We start from the raw sequence: 18,006 nt of genomic DNA, 5'->3' as shown, positions 1-18,006 counted from the left end.
TTCTAAACATGTGGCACATTGTAGTCTGACCACATCAGGGGGTGAAGATGATGATGTTGTGACGTGAGCCACCTGTAGATTCAGCAGAGGTCTTTGAACGCATCATCACAGGAAGTTCCTGTGTGAGGGGTCAGAGGTCACGGCCTGATAGCCACAGTGTTCAGTTGGAGGGCAATGTAAATTTCAGCAGCACATTATGAAACTAATGATGAAACTGACATCACAGAGAAAACAAAGGAGGCGACTGAACGCAGCGAGGCTTTGGTTAATGAACCTGAAGGGAAAAAACTTCAGCTGTGTTAAAGTGAGGCGTCAAGTCTCTTTAGTACGTTTAAACTAAACCACAGCAGGTTCCACTGAATTTTAAGGAGATTAAACTCTGACGAGCTTAGTCTGAGACCTGCAAACTGTTTAATGATCAGTGCTGTTTGACGTGGAGCTCTGATTATCACCACACTGCTCCTGGAGGAAGTCGTGCGAGGAGGTTTTTTACACTCACTAAGAGGTTCTACACCGACTCGCCGAAACCGAAGAGTCCACGTGAAACCAGGATGAGGACAGACTTTAAGGTCCATTTGTGTCTCCAGGAACGTGACGGCCCTCAGGTGAGGCTCTGCGTCCACCTGTGCGTCCTTCAGGTGAAGACTGCAGTCGGCTGCACATGAGCTTCTCTGAAGGTCAGGTGACGCTCCCGGGGTACAAACTTTATTCAGTAATTACACAGTGAGGTTACATATCAAACAGGAAATGAAACGTTCAGCTATGATTAATGATGAGCCAGATTCAGCCCTGAACGCAGGGAAGGACCTGACGTCCTGTAACAGGTGCTCACCTGTACGAGATCAGCGATGAACCACCTGACACAAGCATGGCCGCACCGCGCTATCAAAACCACCCCAACAAAATCCTTTTAAATAAAGTTTCACAGCTGGTTTCTAATGTTCAGGGGAAGCCTCAGAGATTCTTAGAGTTCTGAGCACTGAGCTGGAGCACCACAGGAAAAACTTTATTCAAACACAACAAAACAGACAAATGCCGCGCCCCCCCCCCCCCCCCCGTGCACAGGTGGAGTCGCTGTGACGAGTTTGAAGTGTGAATCTTTATTGTCCACCTCAGTGAAAACACAAACATAGAAATCTGTTACAAAAGGACAAACGCTGCAGACGAGGTGAATAAAAGACGCCGGTACAGTCTCTGCAGCACCAATCACGAGCCAGAACAGGCCTCAGCCTGTCACATGACCACTAGTCCAGCAGGAAGCCCTGCCCTCAGTCTGTGCAGGGACCAGCAGGGGGATGACCAGAGGAGAGGAGGATCATGGGACTTTTGTTCTTCTTCTTTCTCTAAGACTACCGGCTCCGGCCCCCCCTTGGTGCTCCTCTGGGTGGCGGTCCTCCTCTCCTGGGGCCTCCTACGGGGCCCCAACCGCCCCGCCCACCTCGACCAGACGGGCCATAACCGCCATCCTCCCTCTGCGGGCGACCTGCTCGACAACACAGAGCGGGATGAGGATTCATTTTTAAAACATTTAAATATCAGCTCAAAAGCTGTTTTTTAAAAAGGTGAGAGTGTTACAGCAGAGCAAAACTGAAAACACGTCGCTCACCTCCGTCGGGTCGCTCTGACTCGTGTTCTCGCGGGTCGCCGGTTCCTGGGCCATCCTGCCACGGACGCTTGCGGGGGGGAAGCGACGCCATGTCCATCCCCTGCATGGAGGAGGGGCGCTCTCGACCGGTCGGAGTCGACCCGTCGTGCATCTGCTGCCCGTCCCGATAACCATCGTGACCTACAGACAGGAAGAGGCACCGCCACAATAAGAGTTCAGCCTCAGCTGCAGGTTTTCTGGACTGTGTGGACTCGGACCTGATTCTGGCGTTTCTGAGCCTGCAGTAAGAGGGACTCAGCAGCAGGGGGCACGCCAGAACCAGACTCACCTCCTCCTCTGGGCGGAACACCTCCTCGAGGCGGCCTCCCGTGGCCTCCGGAGTCCCAGCTTCGACCCATCTCCTCAGGGCCATCGAAACCTTCCTCCTGGCCGCCGTAGTCATCGGGGTAACCTCGACCGCCAGGCCGGCCTGGGCCGCCTCCTCTGTACCTGAAACAGTCCAAGGCCACACTCTGAGGTTCTGGAACAAACTCATCAGGAAACGATTCTCAGAGATCAGGTGAGCACGAGACGCCCCCTGCTGGACTTCAGGCACAGTGCATGACCCTACAACCATCGTTGATTACAGTCTGTGATCAGGGACTCACCTGTCATCTCTCCGTCCTCTAAAGCCTTCCCCACCGAACCGCTCATCGGGTCCCCAGTTCCCTGCACTCCCTCCTCCTCGGTGTCCTGCCCCCCTGTGGCCGCCGCCGCCTCCTCCTCCTCCTCCCCCCTGATATCCTGGTCCTGGCCTCCAGCCTTCCTCTCTGCTGTGGAAATCCTGGCCTCCGTCAAAGTCCTGCGACCCATGTCGGCCCTGCTGGTTGTCTCCCCAGTATGACCCTGAGCCCTGGTCTGGTGCCCCTGGGCCCTGCCGGTCCGGAGGGCCCATGTGGTGGCTTGGAGGTGGCCCTCGAGGGTCTGATGAATAAAAGGAGTCAACAGTGACTGTTAGGACTCAAGAAGGCAAAATACACCAGAGCCCCGAACAGGAGCCCTGAGAATAGCCACATCTGACTCAGGACAGTTTTACCTTTGTTGTTTGGCCCCTGCTGCCCCATCCCATGCATCATGGGCCCCGAGTTCTGACCCTGCAGAGACCACATAAAGTCAGTGTCAGTCTGTCACACACAGGGCTGATTGTGGACCAGCCAAACATCTACAGGAGCTCACCTGGTGCTGCATGTACGGGGGTCCCTGCATGTTTCCTGGCGGCCCCTGCATGTTTCCGTGGGGGCCCTGCATGTTAACAGGGGGCCCCTGCATGTTTCCATGGGGTCCTTGCATGTTACCAGGGGGCCCCTGCATGTTTCCTGGAGGTCCGTGCATCCCTCCTGGGGGCCCCTGCATGTTGCCCATGCCATAGTTGTTGGGCATGTTCCCATGTGTCCTTGGTGGGGGCCCCATCATCCCCCCCTGCATAGAACTCTGGGGGCCCATCAGGTTCCCTTGAGGTGGCATCATGGCCCCCTGAGGTGGGGGTCCTTGAGGATCTCTTGGACCCATTCCTCGAGGGGGTGGGCCCATCATGCCACCAGGGGGCCCCTGCATCCCTCTGGGTCCCATACCATGGGACCCCTGGGGGCCCATGTTTCTTGGGGGGCCGGGATGTCTCTGGATACCTTGGGGCCCCTGCATGTCCGGTGGCCCCATCATGCTCTGAGGGGGCCCCTGGTGAGACTGGGGTCCAGAGGGTGGGCCCATCTGTCCAGGGCCCATAAATGTAGGCTGCATGCCTCCAGGGCCCATTGGGGGGCCCATGGTGTTGGACATCTGTTGAGGAGGCATGTTTGGAGGACAGCCCTGCTGACCAGGAGGCATGGAGCCCCCGGGACCGCCGGGGCCCGGGAAGGGGGGCATCGAGCCCTGTCCCTGTGGGGGGCCCATGTTGCCATCCGTGTTCATCTGGTTCATTCTGTCCATCTTCATTTGCTGCAGAGAGAAAAAACAATCAGGGTGAGGAAGCAGACGTGAGGTTTCATTAAGGCTTCAGTGTTCCTACGAAGGTCTCATAGCCGCTCTGATCGTCTATCGATGCGTTTGCATGGCAACAAAAGGAATTCTCACACTTTCCTAAAACAAGCTGAGACACGTTAGTGATCGAGGACGCGTAAAGGAGGCTTCGGGTCACCGTGGAAACGGGACCACAGTGGCAAGAACAGACGCTGTTTGTAAAACCAAATGTTGAAGGTGACGAGCGTTCACAACAAAGCTAAAGAAACACGGTTAACGCTTCACGTTTCCGAGGCGCAGCGGGTGTTTTTTCTCCGTGGGATTAATCAGGTTGAGCTACAGCTGAACTCTAACGATCGGAGTGGAATGGGCAATCGGCCGGCGGCGGCAGACGCGCTCACCTCCAGCAGCATGGGGTTGGTGTACTGCAGAGCCGCCATCTCCTGCTCGATCTCCGCCTGAGTCTTCTTCTTCATCTCCACTTTCTGCTCCACCTTCCTGTCTTTGGACAGATCTCCAGAAGGAGGCATCACCGGCACTTTGTTCTCCGCCCAGGCCTGTGAGGAGAGAGACATTTGCATTCAGTGTGCCGACGACCGCGCCTTCAGGAGGTGGAGTTTAAAGTGCGGCGAGTTGACTGCTCACTTGTTGGAACTGCGCAGGGATCGGTTTGGCGTACGGGACTTTCTTCTGAGGGACCTTCTTAGCGTCTTTGCCCATGACCTCGTCCACGCCCCAGTCCAGCCCAGGGATGGACATCTCCACCTCAGGATCCGCCTCTTTACCTGTGGACAGAGTCACACCTGTGTGAGGAAGAGAGTTGCGCCCGTGCTCCCTGTTCAGCCGCTTCTGTCCTCTGAGACGTTGAGTCAGCGGTGAGCCGTTTCCTGAGCGTGAGCCTCATCTGCAGTCCGAGGAGTGAACCTCTGACTGCCAACGCTCGGGGAAAACGAACCACGACTTACAAACAGAACCTCGTTTATTCTGAAACAACGTCTGGCTCCTCCTGCAGCAGCACAAACAATGTCTCGTTCACGGAGGTCAGACTTACTGCTCTGCTCTTGCTCCATGGCCGCCTTCAGCTGCTCGGGGATGCCCATCCCGGGGATGGCGGCGATGCTGTTTGGCTCCACGTCGTCTGAAAATAAAAGAGTGCAGTGGAATCAGCTGAGGACAGAAAAACCTGCAAACGCCGACAGTCGTTTGTCCTCCACGGCTCACCGTACTCCACGCCGTCCTCCGACATCCCAGGCAGCAGGTTCAGGTTGTAACGGTCTCTCATCTTATCGCCCGGCCGGTTCCTCGTCCAGAACTTGCTGAGAAGGTTAAAGACAGAAGACTTTAGAGAGCAACTCTAGGAATCAGCCTCCATGTTTCCCCAGCAGGCGGTCCTGGTTCTGCTGAGGAGCCAGGACCGCCTGCTGGTTCTGAACCAGGACAACCATCAGCAGCTGCACTCCAACATGGAGGAGGAGGAGAGGCAGCCAGAAAGATGAAGACCATGGCGAGGTGTGCGAGTACCTGGTGTGGTCGTTGGAGCCGGAGCACAGGATGTGACCCAGTGGGTGCCAGGCCAGACTCCAGATCATCCCCTCGTGAGCCATCTCCATCCCCCCGACCTCCTTCTCCACCCTGACAACACCAACGGAGACAATTGTTTTGCAGAAGGTCGTGATGCTGTGTGATGCTATTACTCCGGTTTAGTAACCTGAGCACACCTGCTTCTGCTTTATAGACTTCTAACTGCTGAGGCCACGCCCACACAGATTTGTTGGCCAATCATGCAGAATGATACTCAATACCTCAGGTTAAACATGGATGCGATGTGTGGGACCATCCAATTTGGTGAGAACAGAGAGAGTGTATTAAAAATGGCAGGAGCGAGTGGGCGTGGCCTACACTGGTCTCGTCATACCCTGCGTGCCAGAAGAGCAGCGACCCGTCGGAGCCTCCGCTGGCGAATAGGCCTTCATGGACAGGATGCCACGCCACCGCTGAAAAAACAGAGAGAGCAGTGTGAGAATGGGGGCGGGGCCAGACGTTAACATGCAGGTTAAGCGTGCCCCACCCTCACCTGTGGCCTCCTTCTTGTGTCCCCTGAACACCTGTAGCTCCTCCTTCAGGTTCCTGATGTCAAACAGCTTGCACAGGTGGTCACGTGACGCTGTCAGCAGCCAGTTACCATTCAGGTTCCACTTCACCTCCATCACCGTGTTTTTGTGGGCGTGGCTGATGAGAGACACACCTGTCAGATTGTGCTCATAGAAATTCCTATTTTATATTAATGTTGTTTTTTCGACTTCAGTCTTTGTTCTCGTTTCAGCGATAACGCCTCAGTTTATCATCTACGCGTCCTAAACACACCATCAGGCTCAGAGGTCAGAGGTCAGCGGGGGACTCACAGTGTAGCCAGACTCTGTCCCGTCTTTGGGTCCCAGAACTTGATTGGCTGCTGGCTGTCCTTGCTGCCCGACACCACCAGGCCTTTGGTGGGGTGCCAGTCGACACACTTTACATCAGCACCGTGACCTGAGACACACACACACACGGGTGAGGACTACATGACAGCAAGGGGCGGAGCTGAAGGGCCTCTGATTGTTCGGTTCCTACCTCTGAGGATTCGCTCTTCATGGCAGCGCAGGAAGTCCCAGATCCGCACCGTGCCGTCATCTGAGCAGGTGGCGAATTTATTATCGGTCGGAGAGAAACTAAAGATAAAGAAGAGGGGAGGAGTCACAAACCTGTCTGCCAGCAACCAATCACAGATCAGACTCATCAATAATGCGACACAGAGAAACATCCAGGAGCCCCTCAGGTCAGAGGTCACAATTTTCTAACCAATTCATCATCAGCTTTACCCTTCATGAGCCATCGCGGGGCGCCGCACCACAACTTGAGAACCACAGCTAACAGTCACCTGAGACTGGTCACATGACTCATGTGGGAAGAGGAGCTGGGGGTGGGCGCTCAGGAGAGTGGAGGTGATCAATCAGCTGATCAATCAGCGCTCAGCGTTTCTGGTTCTATGTCGGGATTATTAACCACCCAGCAGGAAGTACTCTGTGTACTGCAGTAAAAGTACTCACAGGGGAGTCTGCCACAGCCTCGTGCTCACCTGGGCAACGCTGAATAAATGACATCACGCTCGCCGACCCAACAACGTGCCGCTGAACTCTGACATCACATCCTTTCTAAACCACGCCGTGACTTCCCAACACTCACTGCTTGCGGTTTCTGTTCCCATCATGCATCTGGTCTAATGAACAGCAGTTTGGGAGCAGATAAAGGAAAAGAGGAGAGCTGTGATTGGTCGGTTACAGAGGCTGAGAGTGACAGCTTAATTACAGCGACGCCACGCGCAGCTGGACGAGAAACGTAGCGTTTAAACTCCTGTTGTCACGGCAGCTGTTTGATTTACATCGTGTTGAGCTGAGCGACGTCAGCGACGACCTTCAGCAGACGCGTCAACGTTTAAATTAACGTTTAAAAAAAACTCTTCCCGCCTCCTGTGGAAGACCTGAACTCTTAGGTTCGTCTGTCGGGTACGACGGAGCGCGACGACCACGTGAAGAATATTATCGACCATTTTCAGGAGAAAGTCTAAACGTGCAGGTTCCAGCACCTCGTGTAGGTGAGTCAGTGAAACAGACTGATCGGCTGTCCTGTGAAACAACATCCATCCTGTTTACTGTAACCATGACAACCTCACATCTGTCCACGACCAGCTGTTTTTGTGCAAACCTACTCATCCACGTTTGAGTCTGAGCTGCTTTCTGCAGCCTCCTTATGAGCCAATCATTTCCTTCTTTTAATAAAACAGACTGAAGCACGAGCTCACTGACGCGTTTGTCTCAGTTCGCTCAGGACCCAAAAGTCTACGACTGAACCTGAACGCCTCACTGCTGCTGACGAGCCTGGACACAAACATCACCACATCTGGATATCTGAGGTTTCTTATCCAAGTACTGTACTGGAGTAACAGTACTCAGTTACTCTTCATCTGCAGGTTTTACAGGCTGAACTGCTCCTCCTCCTCTGAGGAGCTCAAACAGCTCCACCTGCTGGATGCTGAGTGACACTGCACAGGGCTCAGCCGTGGAGGACACAGCTGAGCCTGGACAGTGATCAGGGATCAGTGGGTGATCTGCCTCCATCTTCAAGTTTCTGGGCACCCACGTCTCCGCTGAGCTCACCTGGACCCACGACACCATCGCCCTGGTAAAGAAGGCCCAGCAGCAGCTGCACGTCCTCTGTGTCCTGAGGAAGAATAACCTGGACCAGGAGCTGCTGCTGGCCTGCTCCTCGGCGTGCTCTCCTCCTGCCTGGTGTTTGGTCCTCGGGGGCCACGACTGAGAACAGGAAGGCTGCACAGACGCTCATTTACACCTCCCCTGGAGGCCATCCCCAGATCCTCCTGTCTCAGGTAAACCAGGGCCATCACAGGAGACCCCGCCCACTACCCGTTTGACCTGCTGCCCTGTGGTTGGAGCCTCAGGTCAATCAGATCCCACACCTCCACACTCACTAACAGCTTCTTCCCCTGGGCCATCCTGACTGTTTAGGCAGAATCCCCCCCCCCCCCATCTGAGCTGTGACCCTCATCACTCAGCCCACTCCCACACACAGACTATTCACACCAAGTCTGTTCTGCCAGCACTTTGACCTCCACTGTTCCTGCCGTCTACTTTGCTCCTGCACAGTGGAGCACACATAACGTCATTGTACAACAACAATAAAGGGCCATTCTAGTCTATTCTATTCTGCCTCCATTGTTGGTATTTGGATAAGATAACCTCCATTAGTCCTACGCGCGGGAACTTTGTTACAGCTCTGAAACGCTCATGCAGAGAACCCAGACCAGCCGAGTGCACCCGCAGCAGCCCTGACATCACACTCGGCTCACGGAGCTCGTCGTTCCTGTAAAGTGCTGCTTCAGGTTGAACGTGATAAATCTGTGAGCTCGGGTCCACGCGTTCCTGTTGGTGAAAAGCGTTTCTGAAACACGTCTGGGTTAAACACGAGTGCGCCGGGACGATGAAGACACCTGACTTCAGATTTAAGAAGTGAGCCTCGACCTTATGTGAGGCCGATCCAGGACCAGGACCTGCTCCTCCTGAAACATGGCTCAACAGTTAAACCAGGAACGGAGGTTTCTGGACCAAGTCCAGGTCACCGGCATCACTGCCACCACAGGTATGGCACATGATCGCAGCAGCAGGTGAAGGAAGGCTTTATAAAAGGTGGGCGTTCAGTTGATGACACGCCGACGGAGGATTTCAAACCTATGGCGACATCAGCAAACGCACCGCAGACAGCGAGAGTGACCTAAAACCAGACACACGTCCATCTGACGTCCCGCTCAGACGTCTCAGCACCCTGACCCGGCTGAGTCACCACCGTCGGCCATCCTCAGACTGAAACGACCTCGCTGCACAAATCTGTATCACTCACTTTAATCTTTGACCATTCACGCTCAACTTCACCCTCCAGCTTAGAGTTTCATCATAGATGACCCCGTGACCCTCCTGCAGTACCATCAGTGCCCAGCAGAGGGCCTCGCTCTTCTTTCTGTGTGTCGGAGCTCTGAAGATGAGCACTGTACGTTTGCACATCGATTACATGTGACAGGTGGAGCTTAAAAATAAAAATACCCTGCTGCCTCTCTCCGTGCGTAACACTTTATGTTCTGGAATTCTTTTTTCCACTTGACTGTCCTTCCTGATCACACTGGCTGCATTTCCACATTAACATTAATATATGATTAGAAACTCCTGGACAGCAGCCCACTCAGAGACTCGGCTGTAACTTGAAGGTTAAGGAGCTTCAGGTGGGACCAGACACAGCGAGCTGGTCTGCAGGCGGTGCACAGCAGCTGCTCAGGTGGCAGGAACTGGGATCAGCTGATGGTCACGAGAATAAAGCGCATGAAATACACGAGCGCACGTATGCCACAATCGTCCTAAACTGCACAGGGAGCCATGGTTACGATGTCCACCACCTGCCCCGCCCACTCCCGCGTATAATGAGCAGGCTGCAAGGCTCCGAGGTTATTAAGACAGAGTTAAAGAGGAGCTTTGACAGAAGATTTAATCTGTGAAGAATAAAATTACATTATGAAATACTAAAGTGCTTCGTCTCATAACCAACAGCTGGTGAGGGGGTGGAGGGGCGGGGCATTCAGGTTGGACTTGTAAGACCTCAGGGCGACTGCTGTTGAAATTATGTGCTCTATAAATAAACCTGAATTCTGCACAAACGACTGTTTAGCAGAGCCAATCGGAGAGCAGGTAACGCCTTCGCTTCAGCGCAGAGGACGAGCCGTTTGTCGGCCTCACAAATAGGAGAAGAACTTAAGCTGAGCTCTGAAGACTAAAAACATCATTTATGTTTGACTCGCTTTGGTTTTGGCACCATTTAAAGTCTCTGCTGAAGTTTAGAGAGGTCACTCTCATCATGTTTAAACCGTCTGAACTCCACATGACCTCAGACACATTTTACCCAGTTCCTGTGCTAAGCTAGGCTAGCAGTTTCTAGTTTTTTTCAGCTCATTTGTGAGGCTGGAGCTCAGCCTAGCTTAGCATGAACACGAGGAACAACAAAGGCTGAAGCGAGTCAGCAGCAGGTGGTTGTTCAGTTGTAAACCCCGTGTGAACCACATTTAAACACATTTACGGTGGTGCAATGAGGTGGTGAATAAGACTTAACAACAGCTGTCCTGAGGTGAACATTGTTTAGTTTGAGTGAGCAACGGACCAATCATCCTCTGCTGTGTAAAACTCTAATTTAAACATAACCAATCAAACGCTGTGACATCATCGTGTCTTGATGCATGCTCAATCTTCCAGGTAAGGAAAGTTGATTCTGTTCATTGGACGCTTTCAGTGCAGACGCATGTCGGCGTGGTCATCGAGTGTCGGCTGACTGCAGATTTCCTTATAAACAGCACATCTGCACAATGACTGACACTCGCCCCTCTGACTAGCAATGGGCGGTGAGGTCACCTTCATGATCGTTAATATGCAAATTAACCTCACCATTGACCAACGAACATATCACTGATCATGAAACCTGCAGTCAGCTGATACTGAAGAAGTCACCTGATGATGATGAAACGTTTCTGCAACTGAAAATGTACAGATGAACAGAATCAACGTTTCAGGATGACGTCGCTGTTTTTAATGTGCAGCTGGAAATGTAAACAGACCAATCAATAACATCAACTCAGAATCACTGACAGAATCACAGACAGGCTGAAGGAACTGGACCCAATCTGAGCCGGTCTCCAAGGAGGCTAAATGAGCATGGTGTCCCTCGCACGTACAAGTTCGTGTTTTATTTAGCCGCTGAGCTAAGCTAGGCTAAGCTTCCTTGTGGACTTGCCTCGGACTAATAACTACAGTTCTACAACTGCACTGCTGGAGAAACCAGTGGATTGTGGGTAACGTAGTCCTGCCCTGACTCTAAAAGGACAAAGCTCTTTGGCCAAATGTTCCTGGTATTGTCAACATAGACGGTGGACAGAGTAACAGGAACACCTGCAGAGGACTCAGGAGTGGCACACCTGATGACATCACTCTGTACAGGTGTTCCTGCTGGGGGTCAAAGTTTAGCTTGCTGGTCCCAGCCTCTCCCCTCAGCCTGACTAACCAGAACCAAACGGTCCTGCTGTGTGACGTCATTTGTACCCTGATGATGTAACAAACTGGAAGGACGACTGCCCAGCTGCATTATGGGAAACGTAGGATCCCTGTGTTTAAGGTGCAGACTTTGAGTTCAAACCTTTATTTAAACAGCTACAGTTTACTTTATTGATCCCTCCTCAAACTTTATTGGAGCCTTTATTGATCTCCTCTCCACCGACAGCACGGGGCGCGCCCGGAGCAGATAATCAATGTGATCACTTTATTTGTGTACACAGATAACAGCTCATTTGCCACAGCAGGTAGAATATGAACAACAGATCACTGCAGTGTTGCAACAGCACACGCTTACATCTGTCATTACTCGACCACAACAAACACAAAATGTGGCGAGAGCGGAGGTGGCGCCCCCGTGTGGCCGACAGCGTGCAGCACAGACTGGCCAGAACTACAGAGAATGGGAGATTGGGTATAAACCTGGCTTCTCTAATCGCCTCCTTGTGAGCCTGGAACATCTTCACGTTGTTCATGTTGGACTGCCAGTACTTCACGTAGCCGCCGTGGTCGGCCGTCAGCATCCACATGTCGTTGTGAGACCAGGTCATGGCCCGGACCGGACTATCGTGTGCCTGCAGGGGGAGGACGGAGAGGGGGGGCGTTAGGGACGAGTGAAGCCTGCTGAGACTTAAAGGTGTGATTCAGACCCTCCTGTCCAAACCAGTCTTAACTGGGAAGGACAGTGGGACGGCTGGTTACCTGTAAAATGGTCTCGAAGTTGAAGGTGAGTCCGTTCCACAGAGTAAACTCCCCGCTGGAGGCTCCGGTCACCAGGCGGCGGCCCTCGGGAGTCCACTGGAGACAGACAGGAAGCACAAACAGTCACGCCTCAAACGGCCACAACACACATCCCTATGCCACAAACAGGTGAGCAGGAAGTGATGCGGCTCACCCTGATGACGAACACGGGACACTTGACTTTGTTGGTGGAGGTTCGCACGAACTTGGTGGTGACGGCGTTCATCGGGTTACTCAACATGCCAATGGGAGGAACGAGCTGCGGGCGAGACGAGAGCGAGAAATTTCAGACTCGTATCAGGTGAAAACAAACTCGTGCTGCGCAAACAGAGCCGTGCTGCACAGCAGGCGTGTGCTGTGGGCGGGAGCTCCTGTATGACACGTGTGCTGGGTGTAACAGAGGGTCGGGCTGCCACGCCCCCTGCTGGCAGACTCACGTCGTTGTAGAATCCTGCGTCGGGCTGGATGGCCCTGAAGTCTCGGTGGTCTCGCTGCCACAAACGGTTCTGCAGAGAAAGAAAAGACAGCGTGACGCCTGAAACCCGATCACATGCTACACGGCGTGCTTAGCATTAGCTTTACAGGTGTGCACCTCCAGGTATCTGATGACGGACGGGTTATAGTCGATGGTCTTGCGGTTCACGGCCTTCCTCATGCGCTTGCCATCAAAGGTGAGCTGCTGCATGGCCTGCTGCTGGGCGAAGTCCGGCCTCTTGTAGAACACCTGCCGCGGCGCCTGGTGCTGGAAACGCGGCATATGGAAGAAGCGCTGCGGTGAGCCCACGTCCGTCGCCATGGCGACCGGTTAACCTGCAGACGGAGGGCAGAGAGACTGCGGTTAGCTCGTTTTCGCAAGGGAGGAGCAAACAGTCTGTTCCTGTTGTAGCGCCAGGAAGACGCAAACACTTTAAGCTCCTCCCCCAAATAAGAGTCACCGGGACCAGCTTTTCAAAAGTTGGAGGGGCTCGTGAGAACGAAACAAAAAATGAACTTCAAAAAGAATTTTACAGCAAAAAAACAACTGAATTTAACCTTCAAAACAGACAAACGCAGGACACCGCGAGCGCCGGCGCCGCGAGGTCTTAATCTATGTCTGTCCTGGATTAAGACACGCCTTCGTGCTGTTACCAGGTGATGTCACCAACATAAACGTCATTATTTTAGACATGGACAAAAACAACCTGCCTCAGTTTCTCCAGTAATCGTGTGAAACACCAGAGAAGGTGGACCACAGCTCAAACCTCAGCCCCGACCCCTGAACTGTGCTTATTACAGCAGCAACAACAGCAGGGCGCCAACGCGTCATAGTTCCTGTCAGACGTGCAACACCTGCGAAGGTCAGGTGTTTGAACTGGCCCACATTCAGCTAACCTCAGAGTGACGCCCACCCGCAGTCTGATAGACAGGCCACAGACAGACATGTTCACCTGACGTCCTCACATGTCACCAGACTGCAACAGTAACAGCATCACAGCGTGCCTGCAGCGTGCCTGCAGCGTGCTTCACGTCCACGTCTTTACGGCAGCCTCTGAGCCGTCTGTACGATCACACCAGCGCCACATTAACATTTTAACAAACAGACAACGTCACAGTAAGGCTAGCGCCCAGACTCAAAAACACAGAAGAAGACCGTTAACCTAGGGCTGCTCAATTAATCGAATTTTAATCACGATTACGATCTGGGCTTTCAACGATCATTAAAAATGACTGAGCCGATTATTAGCCCCTCCCTCATTTATCCGCGACACCTTAAAGGCCGGTCCGTGAAAATATTGTCGGGCATAAACCGGTCCGTGGCGCAAAAAAGGTTGGAGACCGCTGATTAAGAGCAAGCTCGGAAAGCTAAGCAGAAGTTATTTGGAAAAGAGAGGTAAAAAAAACTTCAGTGGTGTTGCACACTATGTTATATTATTTTTTAAAGTCATTGTTAACCCTTTAAAGCCGGTCAGAGCAGCACGCTCCGTTTTGTGTAACTATTTTTAAATCCCTGTAGAACCTGAACCGTGTAAGCTAGCGCAATAAACCGGAGGAGTTGTACTTACATCTGATGCCATCAGCTTGTCCTCGGTCACGGTTTCCTTCCACATATAGCTTTGCAAAAATTGCATAAAAAGCGCTTGCAGGAACAAAAACATAATATTCCAGAAACACGCTTTGCCGATCCGATCAGCTGTTCGTAACACTTCCCACAGTGAAACAGACGTCAGCGCGAACTATCGCATGTCCGCCATTTCCTGGCCGAAACCGGAAGCGACGTCGTTTTCGCGGAAATTGTAGTTTTTTTACTCGTAGGCCTTAAAAGCCTATACTGGTGTTTTTATAAGTCATGTTTGACTTTTCTGAATAGTTGCTGGGATGCTTAGAACTCAAATTGCACTGCTGGAAATAGTTTATTTTGATGCACCTGCTGTTTTCTTTGCAAATTTGCATCATAGGATTGTTTTTTGTTTTTCCTGCAGTATATAAAAATTAATGTATCTCCAAAATAAAACTATGAAGACACTCAAAATAAATTTCCTGTTGTTGTAAACTATTTTTTGCAACTTTTTTGTATTTAAAGTTTTGAGGGATAAACCTCTTAAATTTCTCCAAGTAGAAATATATGTAAAAAAAACCCAAAAACGATTTTCAATTTTTTTTGTAGTTTATTGCACTTTTTTGCAATTAATGTAGTTACTATGGACTTAATGCATACATATTATTAAAATATGGGCTATAACAGTTGCATAGCAACTTGAAATGCTCCCACAAATGGCACTACAACATGTAAAAAAATAATATAAGCTCTGGCGGACTTGGTTCTATAGTAGGTCTTAAAGGGTTAAATAAATATCGTCAAATAATCGAGATCTCAATTTCAGTGAAAATAATCGTGATTATCATTTTTGCCATAATCGAGCAGCCCTACGTTAACCCCTGCCAAGCTGCGCGTGCCACAGTCAAAGCAGAGCTGCTGAAATGCTCACAGGAAACAGGAAGTTCAGGGAAACTAAGGTCACAGAATCCCGGGAAAACTCCCCGGAGCATTCGGCCTCATCCAGCTGCGAAGCTCTCAGAAGCCCTCGGACCGGGATCGCTCGCTGCGAATGACAGACGGCAGCTTCCAGAAAACCCCAGACTTTGGTTGCCTAGGTTACGGTCTAACGTTTTTATCAGCAGTATCCTGTGCTCTCATTGGTAGTTGCTTCTGTCCCATGAGTTTTTCATGGCCCGCCCACTTCGCACCAACAGCAGTGATTTCAATGGTCACCACTGTCAAATTTGCACTCATGTTGGCACCAGTGTGGACGCAGCCAAAGTGTTTGTCCCCCTCAGTTGAACCTGCTCATCCACAGCCAATCACATCATTCTCTGTGCTGTGAATGAATCAGTCCTGCTGACTCCTCGTCTCATTCTCATACCTGCTGGAGGCCAAAACAGTCCAACTGTGATAAGAGCCGGACGTTGGCCAGGCTGGATGCAGGCTTTGATCCCTCTGTAAGCACATCAGTCCCAGGTTCTAAGACTAAACTGTGCTGTAAAATAATGCAGATATCCTGGAGTCACAGATCATCATCATCCAACTGCTCCCCTCGGCTTCTCCACAACAGATCATCTGCCTCCATCTCCTCCTATCTCAGGGTCCTCCTCCATCACACCAACCCTCTGCACGTCCTCCTTCACTACATCCATGAAGCTCCTCTGAGGTCTGCTCCTGCCTGTAACACGTACTCTCCCCACAGATCTCAAACACACCAGTCCACAGAGCCTCCTGCACCACCCTCACAGCTACTCTACGCCATCTGTAGTCCACTATTGTAACTTTAAAAGTTAGAGCAAACAATGCTGACTGTATATGCAGGTAGTTCATTTAATATTTATAAATGAATCAGACGCATGTTTACACAGCAGGTGAGCATATACACTCTCACTGACCTGTTTTTATCTGCATTTACAACTGGCCTTTCTGCTGCTACATGAAGGAACCTGAACAGTACACCTGACAGGTAACCCGCTCCTGCCTGCCGTGGAGGAGCCGAACACTGCAGTGATTTCAGCCCGAGTCATCATCCTACCCGCAGGCTGTGGACTTTGAGGAGCAGCTGCAAATGTTCAGGAGAAACGCGGTTTAAATAAACTTTACTAACCATGAACGCTGTGAAGCGATCGCAGTGTGGAGGAGCTGATGGTATCACATGTCGGCACACACGGACTCCTGCAGTGAGAGCCAGCCACCGAAACCACCTGAGGAACGCGGACACCTCACAGAACACCTGACGCTGACCTGCGGTGAAAACCCGCCGCAGGCTCGGGGTGGGGTTATCCCGGATTTAAACACAGCGGTTCCGGCTGCAGCTGGGCTAACGCGGCTAACTCGGCTAATAGTGCTAGCGGGTGCTAACCGTTAGCACGCGCCTCCGGGAAAACGCTCCGTGGGACTCGTGAGCCTCGGCGCGGATACAGGTGGGATTAAGACGGTGAGGTGAGCCTAGCCCGCGCAGGTGTGCCAGGTGCGCGCGGACGCCTGCAGGACGGGGTTAAATGGCGGCTCGGAGCGGAACAACAAGGCGCCACTGCGCTCATGAACTCACCGACAGTCTCCGCAGCAGGTAGGTAGGTAACTAGCGCGCGCTCAAGGAGCGCCGCGGGGCTTCGTGAAGTGGTTCTCCTCAGGAGCACGAGCGTCTCGGACTGCACTCAGTTCGGATCGAAGCACGTTTGCTTGCTTCAACCTCCACCAGACTCCATCATGACGCTCCGTCTTCTTCTCGGATTCTGCTGAACGGCATGCCGGGAAATTTTCGTAACGCGCAAAGGATTCTGGGATACTGAGTTTTACCTTCGGCCATTTTCTGAACGCTTTTTCTTTTTATTAGTAATATTAACATACAAACAAAATGCACCATATATTACAGATTCAGAGAATAAACATTCCTTACATATTAGCAACTTTCATACATAGTAAAAAGAAAATATAAAGATGGGGTCACATAATTTAACAGATTATTAACTCACTAAATCAAAATCTTCCACAAAGGAAACAAAAAAGCAGCCTTTTTCTTTTTAACTAAGGTCAAAGATTTAACCAACAGGTTTAAATCGTTTTTCCAGTAAGCTAGTGTTGGTTTGGTCTTTAAAAAACGACATTTATGTATAAACTGCTTGCACAGGACTAATAACACATTAACACCATAATTAGCTTTCTTTTCTTTCAAAAACACTCCAAACATTATCATATTTAAGGTAAATGGGGTAATTTGAATCCCACTGGATAAAGCCAGGTATGAAAATCCAACCAAAATATTTGTATAAAATTGCACCAAAAGAATAGATGGTCCAAATCCTCCTCTTCTGTTTCACAAAATACACAATTACCCGTTTCTATTTTGAATCTAGCACCAAGGAGTCTATTTGTCGGGTAAATTTTATTCAAGATTTTAAATTGGACTTCTTTCCCTTTAGGAGGGATAGGGAAGGCGATATAATCAGTTCTTATTCTTTCGATTTCTTCCCTTTGGAAATCTTTTAATATGTAATTACGTCTAAGTAAATTTGGAGAATAAAGACTCCTTAGTGAAGATCTAAGAAACTTATTATTGCATTTAACATCACAAAATCGAATACCATCTATATATAATTGCCTTAACTTGGGGGAGATGTCAGAATATATTATATCATTTACAACTATGTTTTTAAGTGACAATGGAATGGATTTTATAACCCGATTAAATTAACTTTTAGAACATTGGATATTAAACTTTTGGCAAAAATCTTGATGTCCTAGAACATGTCCTTCCTCGTCTACAAAATGGGCAATTGCCCAAACACCTTTTGATAACCAATCTTGAATAAAAATAGATTTTCTGTTCATCAGTATATATCTATTGTTCCAAATTGGGCTACCATTTTCTGAACGCTGTAAACGGAAAAAGTCGTTTTTAAACTACATAAACAAGAATAAAACCTCCGTTGCTGCCATCACGGATGTGC

At 50.8% G+C, this 18,006-nt stretch overlaps 1 protein-coding gene across 2 annotated transcripts; it reads right to left on the bottom strand.

Moving 5' to 3' along the window:
* Positions 1–1,079: 1,079 nt before the first annotated feature.
* Positions 1,080–16,818, bottom strand: wdr33 (WD repeat domain 33). 2 transcript variants are annotated; one of them, XM_026149159.2, is made up of 21 exons: positions 16,608–16,818; positions 12,629–12,846; positions 12,474–12,542; positions 12,191–12,295; positions 11,998–12,093; positions 11,719–11,870; positions 6,212–6,309; positions 6,004–6,130; positions 5,676–5,830; positions 5,517–5,595; positions 5,123–5,233; positions 4,823–4,917; positions 4,653–4,739; positions 4,247–4,386; positions 4,003–4,158; positions 2,822–3,580; positions 2,682–2,739; positions 2,254–2,569; positions 1,935–2,095; positions 1,607–1,786; positions 1,080–1,483 (listed from the first exon to the last, which is right to left on the bottom strand). In XM_026149159.2, the coding sequence occupies exons 2-21, from the start codon at positions 12,830–12,832 to the stop codon at positions 1,350–1,352; spliced, it is 3,282 nt and encodes a 1,093-aa protein (XP_026004944.1). In that variant the 5' UTR covers positions 12,833–12,846; positions 16,608–16,818; the 3' UTR covers positions 1,080–1,349. The 2 variants fall into 2 exon arrangements, with proteins under 2 accessions (XP_026004944.1, XP_080148470.1); XM_080292344.1 differs by lacking the exon at positions 16,608–16,818 and adding an exon at positions 16,164–16,497.
* Between the last annotated feature and the right edge of the window lie 1,188 nt (positions 16,819–18,006).

The sequence above is a fragment of the Astatotilapia calliptera genome, chromosome 18, assembly GCF_964374335.1.
Source record: "Astatotilapia calliptera chromosome 18, fAstCal68.1, whole genome shotgun sequence".
Lineage (NCBI taxonomy): Eukaryota > Metazoa > Chordata > Actinopteri > Cichliformes > Cichlidae > Astatotilapia > Astatotilapia calliptera.
The sequence above is the reverse complement of the archived record's forward strand: the minus strand, read 5'-3'. Positions and strand labels throughout refer to the sequence as shown.

Excerpts from the sequence above, each read along its gene's own strand:
- wdr33 (XM_026149159.2), bottom strand. The coding sequence starts at position 12,832 with ATGGCGACGGACGTGGGCTCACCGCAGCGCTTCTTCCATATGCCGCGT. Across the intron at positions 6,310-11,718 it reads GAGGCGATTAGAGAAGCCAG|TTTCTCTCCGACCGATAATA; the intron begins GTTTATACCCAA and ends CTTTATCTTTAG. Across the intron at positions 1,787-1,934 it reads TGTTCCGCCCAGAGGAGGAG|GTCACGATGGTTATCGGGAC; the intron begins GTGAGTCTGGTT and ends TCCTGTCTGTAG.